This window comes from Hemicordylus capensis, chromosome 1, assembly GCF_027244095.1.
Source record: "Hemicordylus capensis ecotype Gifberg chromosome 1, rHemCap1.1.pri, whole genome shotgun sequence".
Lineage (NCBI taxonomy): Eukaryota > Metazoa > Chordata > Lepidosauria > Squamata > Cordylidae > Hemicordylus > Hemicordylus capensis.
Window position 1 is genome coordinate 94,846,406 of NC_069657.1, and position 19,427 is coordinate 94,865,832.

The window sequence follows — 19,427 nt, forward strand, 5'->3', positions numbered from 1 at the left end:
AGGTGGCCAGAGCAGATGCAATACTGGGATAGATGGTCTGGCTCAGTATAAGTAAGATTGTGTATGCATGTGTTAGCTACAAAGTGCTTGTTTGTAGTGCCCTGCACACACACACACACACACACACACACACTTTCTTCCTCTTGCACAGATACTTGGGGGCCATTCACGTGACCTACTGGGCAGGTCCCAGTAAGTCCTTGCATTCCCAAACCTTGCCTCCCCCGCCCCCAGATGATTGCTGTTTTGTTGGTGGGAGTGCACTCTGTGCTCATATACAATCAGCCCTGCTCCATGTATCACAGAGCAGGGTGGACTGATATAAGGCTGGGACTCACCTCAGTCTTCACGAAGCCTACAATGCAGTGTGCAACATTCATGCTGCATTGGGGGATTCTCCCTAGATGCCCATCTCTATGTGTGGCCAGGCTGGAAGCTGCCCGTGCTAGCACACAAGCAAGTAGCTGGGGTAAGGGAGTGCTCACTTCTTTAACTTCAGCCAGCAGCCAAAGTAAATAGCAGGGCTATTTAGGCGGCACTGCCCCACTGGGATCAGACCTCATCCCAGCAGTTCTCATGTGCAGCCTAACCCTGGCTGAATGTCCCTAGCCTGGGTTAGGCTGCACATGAGAACAGCCTCACAGTTAAAATGCAGTTGCAATTAGAAATGTGCACAAATTGAATTTTCAGATTCGATTCAAATTGAATCATCCTGCAACAGGCCAATTGGCATGAAAGAATGGTTCTTCTTCTTCTATGTCTTCTATCTAACGCCTGCCAACTTTGCAATGAGGCACCTTTTAACATGATAATTCTCTTTATTTAGCAGGGGGAGAGTAACTGGCCCTATCCACCCCCAGCACAGTACCTCCAGTGACTGTTGCTTGTGTCTATTTTATATTTTTCTTTTTAGACTGTGAGCACTTTGGGGGCAGGGATCCATCTTTACGTATTTTTTATTTCTCTATGGATCCCTGACCCCAAAGGGCTCACTATCTAAAAAGAAACATAAGTCAGACACCAGCAACAGCCACTGGAGGGATGCTGTGCTGGAGCTGGATAGGGCCCGTTGCTCTCCCCCTGCTCAGTTAGCAGGGCCAATGATGGAGTTAAATAGTCATGTCTAGTTGAGCCCTAGGATAGCTGCTGGTCCCGGCACAAGTTACTTAATATGCTATTATCAGTCAGCACCAAATCAACAATATTTAACACTCAGCAGCTATGACACAGCTCACAGAGTCTATAGCTGCCAGGGAATGGTGGAAAAAGAACAATTTTCACCCTATTCTTTAAAGGAGAAACAAATGCACCAATCTGGCTTGAGCTCACTGAACTCTCACAGCTAAGTTTAAGATCAGCTGTTTTGTTTCTAAAATTAATCAATTCCTGGAATTTCTCTAAAGAGAATTTGACGTGAATTTACAAACAACACATCTTGTGTAAAAACAATAATGATAAGCTGGAGCAAATAAGAGATTTGAATGAACTGAAGGGACTCTGACAAGCAAGAATCATTCAGAGGAAAAGACAATTCCTTTACCTCCTTGTGGTAGAAAGAGGAATTCATTCATCGGCAATCTCTCCAATGACAGGAGAGGCTGCTAGATTCATCTGTGATAGACTCAAAATGGATTTTTCACATAAATGCACCCTATTCAGACTTTTTTTTTTAAAGCACTGGTGTAACAGTGTACAGCAATGAAAACAGATTGGGAAGTCTCACCCCAGCCTTATCAGTCACCATCACACAGCACCACTCATGCTTAGAGAGGCATTTGTCTGAACCAGAAGCACATATGGTGGGCACTTCTGTGACCATGAGGCTGGATTGACTTCCTGTCATGGAAGTGTCCACCTGGATACAGCATTTCCAAGTTCTAAGCATGAGCAGCAGGTCGTAGTGGTGACTTACGGGATTTCTGACTCATTTGCATCGCTGTACACAGTTACAGTGAAAAATATTCAGAATTATTAACTATACTCTTAATTTTAAGGGCAATCTACAGGGTCAGATAATGAAGAGAAGGCCGACTTCCAACATAATTCAATAAGATGTTAGATGGTACTGATGGGGAGTCCTCAGAGCTCCTCCGAAGTCCCAGAAAATGTTTTGTTATTTTCAATTGGGGAGAAGTTGAAGATTCCTTCTGAACTAACCTTAGGACCCCCGCCCCCAGCTTCTTGTAGGCATTGGCCTTGTAAGTGGCTTTTCTTTTCTTTTCTTTTAAAGTCAGTCAATCCCCTATAACGTGTTTCCAGATTAATATCAGTAGATGAAAAACGTAGAGGTCCTCCAACAAAGAAGAACGCCCCAAGTGTGCTACACAAGAGACAGAACCTTTCTTCAGTGATCCAAATCCAGGACAAGAGAGAAGTTGATGCTGCAGCAAAAAAACCAAAGTCCAACAAGGGGAAATCCACAAGGTACCGAAAAGACCCTCAATCAAACAGAGTCTGGGCCTTGGCCTCAAATCACTCCCATCCCCTTCTCCCCCATGCACACACACCTTGGCAGCTATCCAAAGGGAGCAGCTTCTTTTCAAGCTCCAGATGTGGGTAGCCTAAAGGAGATTCAGCCTTCTTCCACCCCGATCCCTTCCAACCCAGAATCTATAGCAACTACATACATCATCCAGAAATGACATAATCCACATACAATTCCCCAAACCACTGTGTGGAGAAGGCACCAATAATTGCACAACATCACAACTGCATAACTGGCAACAAAAGCAAGCCATGGAAAACCTCTTTTCTATAAGGGGCTATATGGCTGACATGGTGAGGGAAATTACTCAAAGTAGTCCCACTGAATTTAAAAAGACAAGTTCAGCCTAATTTGTCCTTTTAATATCAATGAGTTTACCTCATCAATTTCTATAATTTTCCTCATCATGTCAGTGCCCCTATTATTTTCATTTAAAATGTTAAGTTAGTTCTCATGACCGAAAATGTCCAGGGGTGAGAAGGGCTGGTGGGGAGAGAGGCTTCTAGCTGCCTCCCCACACGTGATCAAATTTCCCCCAACAGCTCTGTCCACTTGCACGGCACATGAGCTGCACCATGCCAAGCAGCAGACTCAGGAGCCAGAGGAGGAAGTCCTCCAGCATCCCTCAATGCCCTGTGCCAGGAGCATGGTGCATTAAGGGATTCCCTCTCAGCTGGGCACTTGGGCCGCCCAGCTCGCTGTGTGCTCAGGCTGCCTACAGCCCAAGCACACACACACACAAACACACACACACATGACCGGGGACCCAGGGAGAAAGGTGTGCTTGAGCCCTTCTACCTGGGTAAAAGGCCAGGTAAAAACCCTGGGCTTCCCAGCAAGGCCGATCCCAGCAATTCACACAAGCAGCCCTACCTTGGGCAGCTTCACACAAGCAGCCCTACTAGCTTGTGTGAACAGCCTTACTGTTTTCCATTTTGAAGGGGTGGATCAATGAAAAAATATGGAAGGAAGAGAAGAGGGGCAGGGCAAAGAGAAATATCTCCTGGAAAAAAGAGGGGTAATGCCCCCCAACCCCCGCCAAGATATTTGTTTCAGACATCCCTTAAATTCCAAGCTGTTGATAATCCATCATTTGTAAACCAGTGGCCCTCTTCCAGTTGATCATCTTGAAGGAGAAACTAGTTCCTGGAAAGAGGCTGCAAAGGCTGGAAGATACTTGAAGAGGTCACCTGCCCCCTTAGCTTTCCCTATGGTGCCAGCAAGGACCCACAGCTGGCTTATTCCAAATTACTCTCTGCTCTGAAAGCCCAAAGCCCCAGCTCAGGAGGACCCCTTGCACCATTTTGAGCTGTCACCTATCTATATCTGTAAATCTATATCTGTAAAATTCAAGGCCTTATCAAAATGTTCTGTAATACCTAAATTTTAGGAATTCTCTTAATTAGCTTTAGGCATTACAATCAGCACACAATGTTCATGATCCAAACAAAATGTGATAGTAGGGTTTGTTCTCTGTAGATAGATAGATAGATAGATAGATAGATAGATAGATAGATAGATAGATAGAATTTCTATACTGCCTTTCCAAAAATCAGAGCAGTTTACACAGAAAAATAATAATAAATAAATAATAAATAAGATGGATCCCTGTCCCCAAGGGCTCACAATCTAAAAAGAAACATAAGATAGACACCAGCCACTGGAGGTACTGTGCTGGGGGTCAGGAGAGGAGAGCTGGTCTTGTGGTAGCAAGCATGACTTGTCCCCATAGCTAAGCAGGGTGTGCCCTGGTTGCATCTGAATGGGAGACTTGATGTGTGAGCACTGCAAGATATTCCCCTCAGGGGATGAAGCCGCTCTGGGAATAGCAGAAGGTTTCAAGTTCCCTCCCTGGCTTCTCCAAGATAGGGCTGAGAGAGATTCCTGCCTGCAGCCTTGGAGAAGCCGCTGCCAGTCTGTGAAGACAATACTGAGCTAGATAGACCAATGGTCTGACTCAGTATATGGCAGTTTCCTATGTTCCTATGTTTCCTATGGGTGGATAGTGCCAGTTACTCTCCCCCTGCTAAATAAAGAGAATCACCATGTATAGGTTCCATTGTGCCTCCTGGGAAATCAGAGCGACTTTTTGTACCTCAAGGGGTGAACACGCTACATCTGCCCTTAGATTATGCTCCCCTAGAACATGATCTAAGGCAGGGGTGAACAACTTTGACCCTCCAGCTGCTGTTGGACTACTACTCCCATCATCTTTGACTACTGGCAGAGGCGAAACTAGGGGACGGTGGGTCTGTGTTTGCCCCCCAACCCAGCCCAGGAGCCCTGTGGGCAGATTCTTCACATCTGCACACAGAGAGCACACATGCCAGTCTCCATGTGACATCACACACAGGGGGCAGCACTCAGAGCAGCACCCAGAGGGCCTACAGGGACCTCTCATTTTTAGTTGGTGCTTTGTTGCCAGCTGGGTTTGGTTGTTTTTTCCCCCTTTCCCTCACTCCAAGCAAGGGAGAGAAAGAAAACAGCACCCAACTGGCCATGAAGCACCAGCTGTGATTGAGCAAGGAGGAAAGAGGCTGGCCAGAGCTTGGGGAAGGGGGAAGGGGCGAGTCAGGAGCTGGGCAGCATGTGTTCTTTGAACATGTCCATCCAGTTATAGCTCCGCCCCTGACTATTGGCTATTGTGACTGGCTGGGGATGATGGGAATTATAGTTCAACAACAGCTGGAGGGCTGAAGTTGTGCACCCCTGGTTTAAGGGAACACGAAACAGCCACCTTGCTGAAACAGGACTTGGTGTGGTCAGTGCCTGTATGGGAGACCCATGTATATGACCTTTGGGCAATGGGGCTGTAGCAACAGTGAACATGGCTTTATTGATTTAACTAACTAACATATTTCTGTACCGCCCAAAACTTACATCTCTGGGCGGTTTACAATAAAACAAAATAAATGACAACAGAAAAAGTTAACATTCATGAAAACAAAATAAGTAATGGCCCCGCCACTAACAGAGATCCGGTTTGCGTGGACTAAAGACAGGGCCTTTTTGGTTGTTCAGGCCCTCCCTGAAGAGCTTTGCCATGCTCCCTCCCTCAGTGTTTTTAAAAAAACAACTAAAGACACACCTTTTTAAGGAGGCTTTTTAATGCTCCATCTTTGGTTATATCTGGTAGGTTCTTTAGTTTTCATATTTTTCAGTTTTTAGCTTTTAAAATAACTTTTAATTTGAACTTGATACTAATTGTGGTTTTTAACCTGTTAACTTGTTTACTCAGTTTGGTTAATTGTATTACTTTTATTGTATATTGTATCTATTTTACTCAGGCGTGCATTAACCTCTCTGCTGCCTATAGGCAAAGTGGATTTTGCCACCACAGGGAAGGAGCAGAGGCATGCGAGGGAAAATCCCCCCATTCGCCTATAAAAAATTGCCGCTGCTGCGGCAGGATGGTTGCAGTCTTGGTGGCTGGGCTAGCTGCAGGGAGGGTGGAGGGGGGCGAGGAGGGAAGAGACACACCCCCTTTTCTTTACCCTGTAAAGTGCTGTGCGTGCCTGTGGCAACTGTTGTGGCAGTGGCATGGCAGCCACTCCCCTCCCTTCCCCCCTCCCATCCAGTAACATTATCCCTCACAAAGGGGGGGCACCCAGGCAGGCTCACAGCTCTGCTTGGCTCCGAAGTCGAGCGAGCTCTCCTCTCCCCCTCATTTCAGGCAGCAGACGGCTGCCTGAAATGCCAGAGAGCTCACACGGCTCTCTGGAGCTCGAGGCCATGCCTCCTTTGCGAGTGAGAAGGGGTGGAAGATAGGAAAAGCTGTACCAGGGGAGGTAGAACTGGGGGAAAGGAAGACAAGAAGGTGAGGAGCTTGGGTGAAGATGGGCTATGGGTTTGGATAATTGAGAGGGTAGGTATGGACTGAGGGCTGAGAGCTAGAGCAGAAAAGAGAGGACATGGGAAGTTGGCACTGAAGCAAGGAAGTGGAGCAATAGAAATGAATTTTCTGGGATGGAGTGAGTGAGAAGGTGTGTGAGGAATCAAAGGAATGGGAAGAACACTTTAGCCCTGCTTTTACCTCCTCCCAACAATTCCCCTCAGGCCCTCACCCATTCATACAATTTCATGGCCTATTATTTAATGCTATATACATGTGATGTAAACATCTTATCAGAATGTGCAAATTCATTCCCCACCCCGCGACACACACACACATACACACACCCAAAGGAAAAAAGCTAAACATTTTCAATTCAAAATGTTTATTAAAACCAATCTTAACAAATCGTATAAAAACAGTGTAAACGTAAAATTGCTGTATGAATGTTTGACATAGCTTTTGAAAACATCCTATTTGTATTAGAAAATAACATTGTTCACAGGTCAGGTTGATTCCTAAACCCTCAGTTTTTATTTCTATTCACAGAGCTGCCAACTGTCGCATGTGTCATTTCAACAAATTCCTTAACTCTTACAGATGCAAGCTTAAGATAGCAGTAATTGTTTAAATTCTACAACTGCAGTTCTGAAAAACTGAGGATGAAATGATGAAAATTGCTGTCATTGTTGTTTTAAATAAAGCAATGCCAGGTTCAAGGCATCTGATAAATACAAGGATCCCACCCACCCTTCATTGGAGCAGGTTGTTGCCATATATGGAAACAGAAGAAGAAGCAACTCCGTCTTTCTAGAAATTCAGGCCTTTTTGCCAATGGTCCAATTGCAATACATTCTAAAACCTTAGAAGCTTTATTAAATATTTGGTATCTAATTATGTTCATATGTATTTTAGGTTTACAATGATTAATGTTAAACCATTCCCCCAATTTGGAGGGGAAAGTCTAACTCACGGGTGTAGGATGTTTCTGATTAGCAACCCTGAAATCAAGCTCTTTACATAAACTTCAGTAGCAATAAAGTTAACAAAGAAAGAAGTGGAACAACAGAAGACAATGTCCATTGGCAAGCTTCAAAATCACCTGCTTCCTGACCCACAACCCAGCTAAATCAAAGTGACATTGGTATGATTCAATCAGCTAAATTAATGTGCAGAATTAATTACATTAGCTTAAATCCAAGCATCTTGGCTGTGGCTTAGGCTGCCTGTTAACACCCTTTATGTAAGCCTTTAGACAATAAAACTATGGGAAACAATTGGCAAAAAAATAAAAGGTTTCAATACAATTTAACAACAAAACATTTCTCAACATAGAATGTGAGTCTGAGGTAATTATACCAATTTAGAGTAGAAAAGAAATGCAATTTTCAAGAGTAGAAAGAGTCTAAGTGGTGTTCCACTTACATAAAGCTCCTTCAAAGCCCCCAAAGCTTTAGAATAAACTATTTGCCTAGCCATGAGTCAATACACAGCACATCTCTTGGCAATCTAAAAAATCGCTCTCATTCAGATGCTACCTGTGTGCTTGTCCCATTGTTTCTCTTGTTGCTCTTTTCAAAGGAATCACTTGCAGATATTTCTTTTTGTCTAAATGAGTTCAAAGCCTCTCAACAAAACAGACCCCTTTATTTAAATAATGTGACAACAGAGACAAAGAAAAGACAGACTAAATTCAAGTTTATAGGAGCAACAAAACAAAACACCTAAAAACCAACAAGCATAAATTTCCTCAACCTTGACAGCTTGTGTGTGCCAAGGAAATCTGACATCATGCCTGCCAAATGTCTTGGGGGGGCGGGGGGGGGTTTATAGTGTAACTTCCAAACTAATATCTGAAATGAGAATATCTGACATTGCTTTGCAGTCCTGAGGCACACACGTTACAAAGAAGCGGTGTGGTTCAGAATGCTTGAATTTCTCTGGGGAGTAGATAGACTGAGACATGCACACAGCCTTATTCAGAAGGCGGGGGGGGGGGGGCAGATTCTTATTTGGATTTATTAAAGTGAACATGACAAAGACACCGAGTTCGTGAGGATACCCTGCAGAATTATCTTCATGTGCCCCTGAGATTTGTCTGTCTGCAGCAGTTTTTGCCCACAAATGGCAACAGAGTATAACAAGGTATGTTGGAAGCAGATTTCACATATGTGGCAGTAGCCAGACTAGTTAGTTATGACAAAACACTATTGAAATAAATGAGACAAGAGTCATAACTAACTACGTCCCACTCATTGCAATGGGAGTTAGTCTGGATGGTGCCTAGGATGTTTAATTAAGTGAGCAGTTGGTTAATATCCCAGACCTATGCAGGGGCAGTGGCAGGGGAGAACCAAATGAAGAAAGGCCAGATCAGCATCTGAGACTTCTTAAACAGATATGTGTGCAAAAGGGAAATTTTATTGAGCATATTATACAGGTCTCACACAGGGGCCTTGTCTGAAGATATGTAAATATAATGATGCATTGACAGCTCAGTTATGCCTCACTCAAAGTCAGATAATATACATGGAGAATATTGTGACATTATATAATTTTGTAGTTATAGCACATACAAAGGGAAGAGATATAGGTATAGATATATAGATATAGATATATTTACAAAATAAAAGTTTGCAATTTAATTCTATACCAAGTGTTTATTGCCTTTCTAATATTCATGTGTCTATCCTATTTGTATATCAAATCAAATATTAAGCAATAATATGATCAAGCAAAAATATTTTCAAATAGCCAAGCTCTAACACATGGAGGTCATTCACAAAATCAAAAGTGAAGGCTGTTCTCACGAGCAGCCTAACCCAGGCTAGGGCAGCCCAGCCTTGATTAGGCTGCTCCTGTGGAGCACCGGGATCCACCTGGCTTTCCCCCAAGATTAAAGGTGTGAGTGGTACGCTGCCGGGGGTTGAGTGTTTCCTCAGGCTGCACACAGCCCAAGGAGACACAGAGATGGGTGCCTAGACCAGGGGAATCTGAGAGGGGAATCCCCCCAAGGCACCACTCTTGGCACACAGGGCATTGTGGGATTTCCAGAGGCCAGGCCAGGTCGTCTTAGCCTCTGGATATCTGCACTGCGTGGCGCAGTGCAGATAGTCTGGGAGCAGGGTCCATGCTTCCAGCACCATTCACGTGTTTATCTGGGAGGAAGGCAAGTTGGACCATGCCTTCCCCCCTGCCCCCCTCCACCCACCCAGTCGTGTGACTGGCCTCACTGTGTTCTCTCGGGTTTGGGAGCTGTGCGTGCTCCCAATTTTTGGTTGTGTGGAAGCAAGGTAGGAGGAAAAGCTGGATAGAAGTGATTGTGTGGAAGCAAGGTAGGAGAAAAAGCTATGCAGGCTTCCAAATAATCACTTCTACCCAGATTTTCCTCTTACCTTGCTTCCACACAACCAAAAATTGGGAGCACACACAGCTCCCAAACCTGGGATAACACAGTTTTGATTGTATGAATGACCTCAAGATGTAGAAGTCCTGTTTAGTTCAATGTGCCCTGATCCTGGTCCAACAGAAACCTGTAAATGATGAAGATGCAAATGCACACCTCCATCCATGTTCTGTTTATATCCAGGCCCCATTGAACTATCAATCAAATATCAAAAACTATAATTAATCCCAAACTCTGCGACAAAGTAAAAAATATGTGAACTAAAAATACAATAGGAAACCTTTTTTAAAAAAATTCAGAAAGTGTAAGCAATAGTTTCTTCTACAAAATCATTTAGAAAACATTAAAGGTTAAGATATCAACAAAATATAAAAGAGCTTGTAGTTAAAAGTATATGATATAGTTCTCCAATACCCTGATAGGTATCTTAGTGTATGAACAATGTTATAAATACTGTAATACGAGGGCTAGTAGATAAGCAACATCACAGATGTGTAAATTATATCAATCACAACCCAACAAGACAGTTAAAACAAGAGCCTGTATCAAATTCAGTGTGAGTTCTTGCAGATCTGTAATTGGTTGTTGTTAAGAGTGGAGCTAGAGGTCACAAGCAGTGCATGGCTACTCCCAACAGCAACAGCCCTGCATCTCATTTGCTTCTCTTCCTTGTAACTCCTAGTAAGTCAAAGTTACTGATGGATATGAGGAAATTCTAAGTGTGGTGCATCATCACATCATATCCTTATTTAATGTTATCAGTGGGGGAGAAATTGGATTGCTGTTGGTGCAGTAGCCCCATGTGACTTGAAACCCATCAAATGCTTTTCAAGATGTTGAACAGCATTCAAAACAGACCACTAAAATGTGCTAATTACTTTGTGAAAAAAATCAACTATAGCTTTTTGAATATGCTGTTCTATTAATAGCTTTTAAACATACTGCCCAGAAAGGAAAAAAGGTGACCAATTCTATTAAAGTGGTTGCAGTTTCAAAGCACTTCACCAGCACTCACTATTCTCAAAGGAGGCCCATGAGGAATGTAAGTATGCTTTCCATTTACCAGACATGGTAAGTGAGGCAGAAAAGTTAAATCATGGGTTACATCAATGTGACAGAAGGATTGTGCATTAGCAGCAGGGACAAAGAAAACGTAGGAAAACATGCTACCAGTTTGCTAACTTCAGAATGGCAGATAGTTGCTAAATGGTGGGACTTGTGATCAGTGTTGTGGATTTTATGCTAATTATGGCAGTGAATAGCATGGAAGAAATATTATGGGCTCGATGCTTAACAATACATCTTATAGCCCCAGTCCTATATCAGAGAAAGTTATATGTAAATCATATTGACATCTGGTAAGTTAGTCCACTTGGGCGAAAGTCCTAAATAAACCCTGCTGGACTTGCTTCCAAGTAAACATGCACTGTTTATAACTGGAATTAAATGTGACTAACCTTTTCTGGAACAAGGCCTATATGATTAAACATAGCCTATATAGCTTCAAATCTATATATCACTGATACAGAGTGGGGGGGGGCAACCATATTCTGATTATATTCCATATAGAAAAGTCTTCAGTATTTACTAGCTATTACCAAAATATTAACACAATAAACAGAGATTAAAGAAGCTTTTAAAAAGCTCTTTAAAAACTGATGTAACAACACATACACTACTTTGAATTTTAAATGTGTTACAGAAATTCTTATTTTGATAATAACCTTCAACCTACTTTTAATATTTGTGCAACTATCTGAAGCTTTGGGAACTGTTTTAAGTCTAAAGATGCTTCCCAGTTATAAATGTTATTAATATTTAATCAAGAGCTGATATCAGCATTTGGAGTCAAACTAATGGGAGTTTATCTCAATGTGTGAATCCTCTAGATGCTGGTAGCTAATAGTAATTTTTATAAAGGTCAGACTAGAAAGTGAAATATAGTTATAGAAATAAAGTTTCAGTTTTCTCTGTGCATTATAATCCTTGCTGGATGCCTGCACAAACTTTCCTAAAACCTCTCAATTTCGGCAAAAATACTACATAACAGAATGAAAACAAAGTAGCATTACTACCTCTTTCCATTTTTCTTTTACAAACCAGCTGTAAACCACACCAATCCATTCACACCCATTTGTATGTTCTGGGATCTATTGTCCAGAACAGCCCAGCATCAAACACCTTTGAGAATGGCAGAACTCTACCATTCAGTGTAAAAAAAATGTGCTGTTTCCAAGCCTTTCTGCACCCCATTAAACGTGACTCGACTGCAAAACCAATGCAAATTCCCCCCTACATTTAAAATTCTATAGAATCAGTAATTTCCAAAGAGTCTTCCAGTGTCATAAAATCCCCGATACTCTGGTCTGGATTGACTGCAAACCCCTGGCTTTTCAACATATTATGGGCATTCATGAACTTTTGCAAGTGTTTCGAGGTATACAGCCAGTGATGCTTCAAGACATCCTCCATCTCATAGCATTTGGATTGCCTGGCATTCATTTTTCGAAAGCGTCTGAACAATTTGTTCCCAGATTCATTTCCTTCACTTGCCCAAGCCCCAATGGAACCATCTCTTTCTATAATTTCTTGAACATGAGCAAGAGTTTTGTGAAAGTAATTTGTAATCTTGCCCTCATATCTATAACTGAACTTTGTAGACAGCAGCTCTGCAAAACGTTGAGAGTTGAAGCTATACTGGCATACTAGTTCTGGGCATTCCTTGGTAGGACATGAGGAACGCCATACTGGTTTCATCTTAAGATAAAGGTCCATGAGTTCTTTGAGAGCTTCATGTCTCTTCTCACACTTTATTAGTTCACAAACTGCTTCCACTGTCTCTTTGGACATGAGCTTTCTAGCAAAATTTCCATTCATCCTTGTTACAGGCTTCAGATTCATCTTCTTTCTCAGATGTTTATCAAGAGTTGATTGCCACCTCTTTCTCTCTTCTTTTGAAGCATCAGGGTTTTTATATACTTCACCAATCTCAAACTGGAATATTTTGTAAAACTCAGTAGCATTGCCAATGTCACAATGCAATGCATCTATTGAAGGAACAGTCTCAATAAAGGGCTTAGCAGAAACACCTTTCACTCGGTCACGTAGTTCATCAACAGTCTCATGGTAGGGGTTGGACCTCCACACTTCATACCGCTCTAGGTTTTCAGCATGACTCCTTGTGATGGAGTGAAGGATCAAGTTCTGTGAGGCTTCCAAGCGTGTTGCATCACAAAGGGTACATATGTAAGAGGAGCCTGAGGCTTCAAGGCCCTCTACTTCACGGACAAGCTTTTCATCATATCCAGTGCCCCTAAAGATGAATTTGAATGATCTAGGGATACCACCCATCTCAAGTACCAATGAACTGCTTTTCATGGCCTCTCTTTCTGCTACAAGAGGGCTCAGAATGGCTGTGAGTGTCTCATGGTCTGATTCATCAGCCAGCATAAGGCATAAGGGTTTGCAACACAGCTCTGAATTGGGCTTGTTTTCTTCAAAAATCTTTATACTTTCTTTGCCATGAGCAACAGTGATGCTCATGAGTGTGAATGAGAATCTAACTGCTTTCTCGGGTACAGCTGGGCCACAGCCATGCTTTTCACTGACATCTCCCATTCCATCACAGGATTCTTTAATCACCACAGTGAAGGGGCCTTTCATGTAGTCATCCAGGTCATGAGATTTAAGCCCTTCCAAGATATCTTCTTCCATATCCATTAGGGCAGAAACCAAAGCTGCGTCATATCGAAACCTCTTTGCAATTGTGTCTACTGGGTAGTCATCAACCAAGTGTTGTATGCCTGATAGTCCATCTATAATACCTACTTCAGTGTTACTGGACACGTTTTTCAAGGGTGGTGTCCATTCAAATGGATGGTAGCCTGGCAAAAGGGCCTTTTCAGCACTCCGGAGAGCATGCAATGGCTGGAAAATCTGCCTTCCTGTTATTGCTTTTACTGTTCTGTACATTTTATGGTACTGGCTGCAGCTGAGAAAGGTGTTGACTCGGATTGCCAAGCAAACAGCTGGAGGAAGGCCTGATCCTTTCCCTTGCATTATAGCTTCCAACTCATCAGCTTGTCTGTGTTCATTTCTAGCTCTCAAAGCCAATAAGAACAAAGTTAGACACACAGACCTTACGTCTCCCCCTTCTTCTTTCTCAGCGAAAGTCTTTACTTGAAGCTTGAGTTCTCTTAGGCGGTGCTTTTGAGCTCTCCGAGTCAATGAAAGTAAATGTTGTCTTGGTCGGCCACCTTTGTTTATGTGCACATAACCCTCTTTGTCTTTTTCCTCTTTGTGGCTGGAAAGATGATGGCTGTATTTTCCCAGGAAGACTTCCTCATGACAGTCTTTCACTGGACATCTTATAGCCAAACTGTTGAGGATGCTCAGGAAGGATTTCACGGGGCTCATGAGATCAGTAGGAAAGCAAGGATAGCGACAGGCTGGGCAATAGCTTCCCATGACTCTAAGGCATTTAAAGATGCAGACTCTGCAGAATAAGTGCTTGCATGTTGTTTCTACTGGGTCCGCCAGTATGTGCTCACAGACCTGACAAGAGATTGATTTTACAAAGTCTGCAGGATAGTCTACTGCAAGGACATTTGTACTGAGATGAATCTTCTTGCAGTTAACAATTTTTTTCATGAGACTTTTGTTCACTTGTTTGGGGTTCCTTAAATGCCTTATTTGCTGAGCACGTCCAGCAATGATCCTCAGCTTTTTGCTTGTCTGTGGATTCAAGGCTTGCTTCTTTCTCTTGACCCCACGGGAGGAAGTGCCACAAACATCACAACTTGACGAATGGGGATGCCATTCCATGGTTCCTTTCCTTGGAAAATACACTTCAGATGGGGCATTACTGAATTTCCTCTGAACAACTTTCCAGCAGTTGTGACAAAATTGAGTAGGATGGATTGTGTCAATGTCTCCTCTCACATCAATCTTAAAAATCTTGGCAAGAAGATCTGGCCAGGATGTAGCCCTTTTCTCTTTCTTTCTTAAAAGGGCCTGTGTCTCATCATCCACAGGCCCATGCACTGGGTGGCTTCTCTTATAAGGGTCAGTTTTAAATGAACCTCCACAGATACGGCAGAGGTGCTGAAGGTTTGCTTGGTGAGTTGTATTCTCTCTATAGTTCACATGAAAGACATCTTTATCCATTGTCTCCATACTGTTGTTCAATCCTGTGTCTGTCTGCAAGAGATCTTGTGACATTAACCCCACAGCATCTGTCTGTTCCTCAGTGATATTGTCCAGAATAGCTGCCATTTTCCCTTTATCATTGTTAGCCAGATGGTTGTGTTCAGGAAGTGGCTTTTCAAGTGATCTGACTTTGAAGAGTTTGAATTTCCATTCAGAAAATTTCATATATGGCTTTTGGATTTGTTCTGACATACAGCTCAAGTTCATGGTTGGTGGTGGCAGCGGCGGCAGCCTCTCCATGCTGACAGATGTTGAACTGCCTACAGAGAGAAAAGAATGAAGAGAAGTTGGTAAGAAACTTCAGTGATCTAAAGTAAAGGCTATGATGAAAAATGAGTGAAAGAAAATGCTAATGTTATGTATCCATCACTGATAAATAGCCCAATGTGTTTTATTTGGTAGCTACTAGCAAAATCAGACTGTGAGAACACATGGCTTAAAGTGAGTCCTTGTGTAATGAGCAGAGTTAAGTTGGGGGAAAGTTAATGAATAAATATCATACCAGATTTTTACAATGGAAATATGTTGAGGTCATTCACACAATCAAAAGCTGTGTTCTACCTGGGGTTTGGAATCTATGTGTACCCCTAATTTTTGGTTGTGTGGAAGCAAGGTTAGAGGAAACCCTGGGTAGAAGTGATTGTATGGAAGCAAGATAGGAGGAAAAGCTACCCAGGTTTTCCTCCTACCTTGCTTCCACACAGCTCCCAGATCCGGGTACAACACAGGGTTTTTTTGTGTGTGAATGACCTCATAGTTGTACAAATAAATATGTCTCTGTAGGGCTGGCAATTGAATACTGGGTTAGCTGATTTAAACATGAAAACAAAGATGAACTAACTTAGGTAGCATACAGGTGCATATAAAAAGTGGTGTTGCTGCACTCTGAAAGTGCAGATTGTGTTCTTGTCACTTGGGGGATTAAGCTTAAGAAAAGGTAGTTCTGCCAAATTTCTATGCCTGGAGAAACAAAAGAGGACAGGAGCTCCCACACTTTTAATAGTTATGCAGAAGTGGGAAACTTTTCAGCAGGATTGGTTGTAAGTAGTAAGTTTATTTAGGGTCTTACACCAGCAAAGCAAGAGGATTGGCATAATTTAAATGAAAGCTGAAGAGGTGACAAAAAGTCCACCTGCTGAAATTCACATTTCTACACAACTATTCAAGAAACAGGAACCCTGACCTTCTTTGTCTCTGATTACTCTATGTCACCAAACTATGTCACCAAACACCAAACATATGTCAATTCAGATCATCCAGATTATGTAGCATCCCGCAAGGACAGACAAGGAATGACTACAGTGTGCTGTGCTATAGGCATACAGGGTTTCCAACTTTTGAACTGCTCCCTTTAGATGTGCTTTTAAATTACCTTTTGATCTGCAACAATTAGTAAGTCAGAGTAACTTTATGCAGATATTCTAAGACTAGGTAGAATCACCATATGTTGTCACATCCACTGGCTCCATCCCTGACTCCATGCATTGCTAGTTCCTTGTGCCCAGAGCTACTTATATAAAAGCTATACCTGTGCAGACTCTCCATGCAATCTGTACCTTGCAGGGCTCTATGAACAAGGAACTATCAACATGTGGAGGCTAAGCACAGAACCATTTGGCACCATCCCAATTGCCCATCTACACGTTGATTGTATCTAGTTTCAGCACATCTGCTCAGAGCTTATGATATTTCTTTATGCTCTGAAAAGCTGGTTTCCACATATCAAATGGCTGTTAAAGGCATAAGAGAAGACCAGACTGCTTTTTTACTGTACAGAGGCAACCCTAGAGATTTCCTACAAAGATGAAAAGTAATTCCCATGTGGTTAAAGAAAACCACTGGTGCCATAGATTATAGCAGACAAAAATGCACTAAAACATATTAAGCATTAAGGTGATTTTCTGTTAAGTCTGTCCAGGAGAAAACATTGTAAGCACAAGTAATTTGAGCTTAAACCACCCCACCTTCTCTGAATAATTTCACTGATATTGATATTCCTACACATGTTTACTCAGAAGCAAGTTCTTCTAAGGTCAGTGGGGTTTACCCCCAGATAAGTGTGCAAAGTATTCCAGTCTCAGTCTTCCAGTTGGCTAACTCCAGAATAAATCAATATGCTACATCTTGGGCCATAATCTATATACCATAATCTATGTACCAAATTTTTGTTAAATTCTACAATTGCTCAGACTGACTTATTTTGCATTTAGCGTTTTCTTAGTCGGACATCCAGACTATGTTACTCAATAGTACTAATCAGGATATACTTCAAAGGATCTACTTAATTTCAATAGGACTACTCAGAAGTAATTTAGTCTGGATGTCAGCCATTGTTTTCAACAAGATTAGTACAGTTTAAATGGCAGCATGCTATTTTAAGACATTTGTGGATTACTGCCTTACATGGTGAGATGCATGCAATCACACTGAAGTTAGTCTATATCCCATTCCAGGTTGACTGAAAATAAACAAGAAAAATAATTTACATCTTCTCTGTTTTAAATCAGCACCTGAATGAAAAGCATAACTTCTGTACTGCTAAATAAAATGCCACATATTCTTCCATAGCTATCACATGCCAAAAAAATTTGTGATCTGACCAAACTGAATGTTCATCTATCCTCCTCCAGTGCAAAAAAAAAAAAAACCACCCTTAGGGCTTAATTCTTGCAAATAACAGATGAAATGGTAAACTCGTGTCAGGAATGTACTACTTTGGACAGAAAATTTTGGCTCACAACATTAGATGGTCCTCCACACAAAAATATCTGCTATACATAGAATATGCAATGACTGTTATGGAGATATGCTCATTCTACCTTGTGATGAACAGATAGTAAGGGATATCATTAAATCAAAGCAGTTCATAACATCTCACCTTACACACCTAGGCCTAATGCTTGCTGTGGTTATGCAGCTCAGATGTTACATTATAGTGCTTTCACCTCCTGTCTTAAGAAAAGTTCAAAGCTAAAATGCCCAGAGAAGATTTCCTAATCTCTATGGCCTCCTCATCAAATGCTTTTCTAGTCTCAACATCTCAAGTAACAAAACTTTCACACACTTACACAGGATTATTCAAAAAGCTTCATCCTAAAAGGAATTTCTCCCTCATATATTACATCCACATCAATCTGTGCTCTCTTGGCTCTAATTAGGCTGTGTGAGATAATTCAACTCAAGGTAACAAGTCACTGGGAAGATCACCTGCATAGGTTCTGTGTCAACAAATGCAAGCTGCACAGGAGAGCTTCCTAAAGCATTGTGTCCTAGACATTTAGCCTGTCAGGTATTCATTTACTGCAACAATTACTTCCACATAAAGCCCTCATTTAACTAAATGTAACAGTTTTTTTTAAACTTGAAAAGTCAAAAATCATGCTAAAGCTATTTAAAATCATATTCTTAAAAATCACCAAATATAAAATGACAATCAGCATATACAGACAGTTCTAAATGTCATCATCACATGGAACTAGCATTTTCCATGTGAAATTTCTAGGAATTTTTTTTTTAAATTCAGTGAAATCTTGAGTTTAGGATTTGCATGTTTGCAGGAAGTTCATCACATTACAAAATGCCAAATTGACTATAGAAAATTACAGACTGACATCCAGACTATGTTACTCAATAGTGCTACTCACAAATTACTCTAAAGGACTACTTAATTTCAATTATAGTAGTAATTTAAGAGTAATTTAGTCTGGATTCCAGCCACTGTTTTTCTGTTAGTCTTGCTTAGGAACTGTGTCTTTAATTGAGCTGTAGAAACTTCTGTTGTGTAAATTTTGTCAATGAAATGGACATAACGATGCTGAGGTGCTACTAGGATCAGGTGAGAAGGGAAACAGAACCAACAGTAGTTTTTAAAAGAGGAAAATAATTGGATTCAGCTTTAATGTTTTCTTAGCCAACTGGCATAAAGCATTAAAGTCTATCAGCTTACCTTGCTCCCACTCCCAATATGTATGGTTGTTGTTTGTATGTCTATTCAGTTGTCACCCAGGTCGTTTTCACTCCAACATGTGCACATGCTTCCACTTTCTCCCTCTGTGTTTTTAAAGACCCTTGTGGTGTTGTTTATCTTCTAGTCCTGTCCCTCCCAACTCCCTGTACAGTTTGGTTCGTAACCACAAGTTGCTTACAGCCATCCACAGTTGAGAAGTCCCAGCTCCAGCTGACACCTGTCTCTTTACATGTCAGATTTGTACAGCTTATCAAAACAATGCCTTCCTGTGGGAGACCCATAGGTCATGGGCATCTGTGAAGTTTTCTGTGTGCTTGTCAATATTTTCCTATACAATTAAAGGGGTCAGGTAGTGAAGCCATGCTTAAGTTGGAAAATTGGACACACACACTCCCCAAATTAGGGTAATTATTTAAAATATTAGCCAAGTGTTTCTGTTTCAGATGACTGGTAATTTTAAGTAAAGCATTTTTAAAAGCACTATATAAATACTATCATGTTATTAAAGGAAATTGTTACAGGAAATATA

At 41.6% G+C, this 19,427-nt stretch overlaps 1 protein-coding gene across 1 annotated transcript; it reads right to left on the bottom strand.

Annotated features, from left to right (window-relative positions):
* Positions 1-12,021: 12,021 nt before the first annotated feature.
* Positions 12,022-15,171, bottom strand: RAG1 (recombination activating 1). Its single transcript, XM_053243409.1, has one exon. It carries the CDS (start codon positions 15,169-15,171, stop codon positions 12,022-12,024), a length of 3,150 nt encoding a protein of 1,049 aa, XP_053099384.1.
* Between the last annotated feature and the right edge of the window lie 4,256 nt (positions 15,172-19,427).

Excerpts from the sequence above, each read along its gene's own strand:
- RAG1 (XM_053243409.1), bottom strand. The coding sequence starts at position 15,171 with ATGGAGAGGCTGCCGCCGCTGCCACCACCAACCATGAACTTGAGCTGT.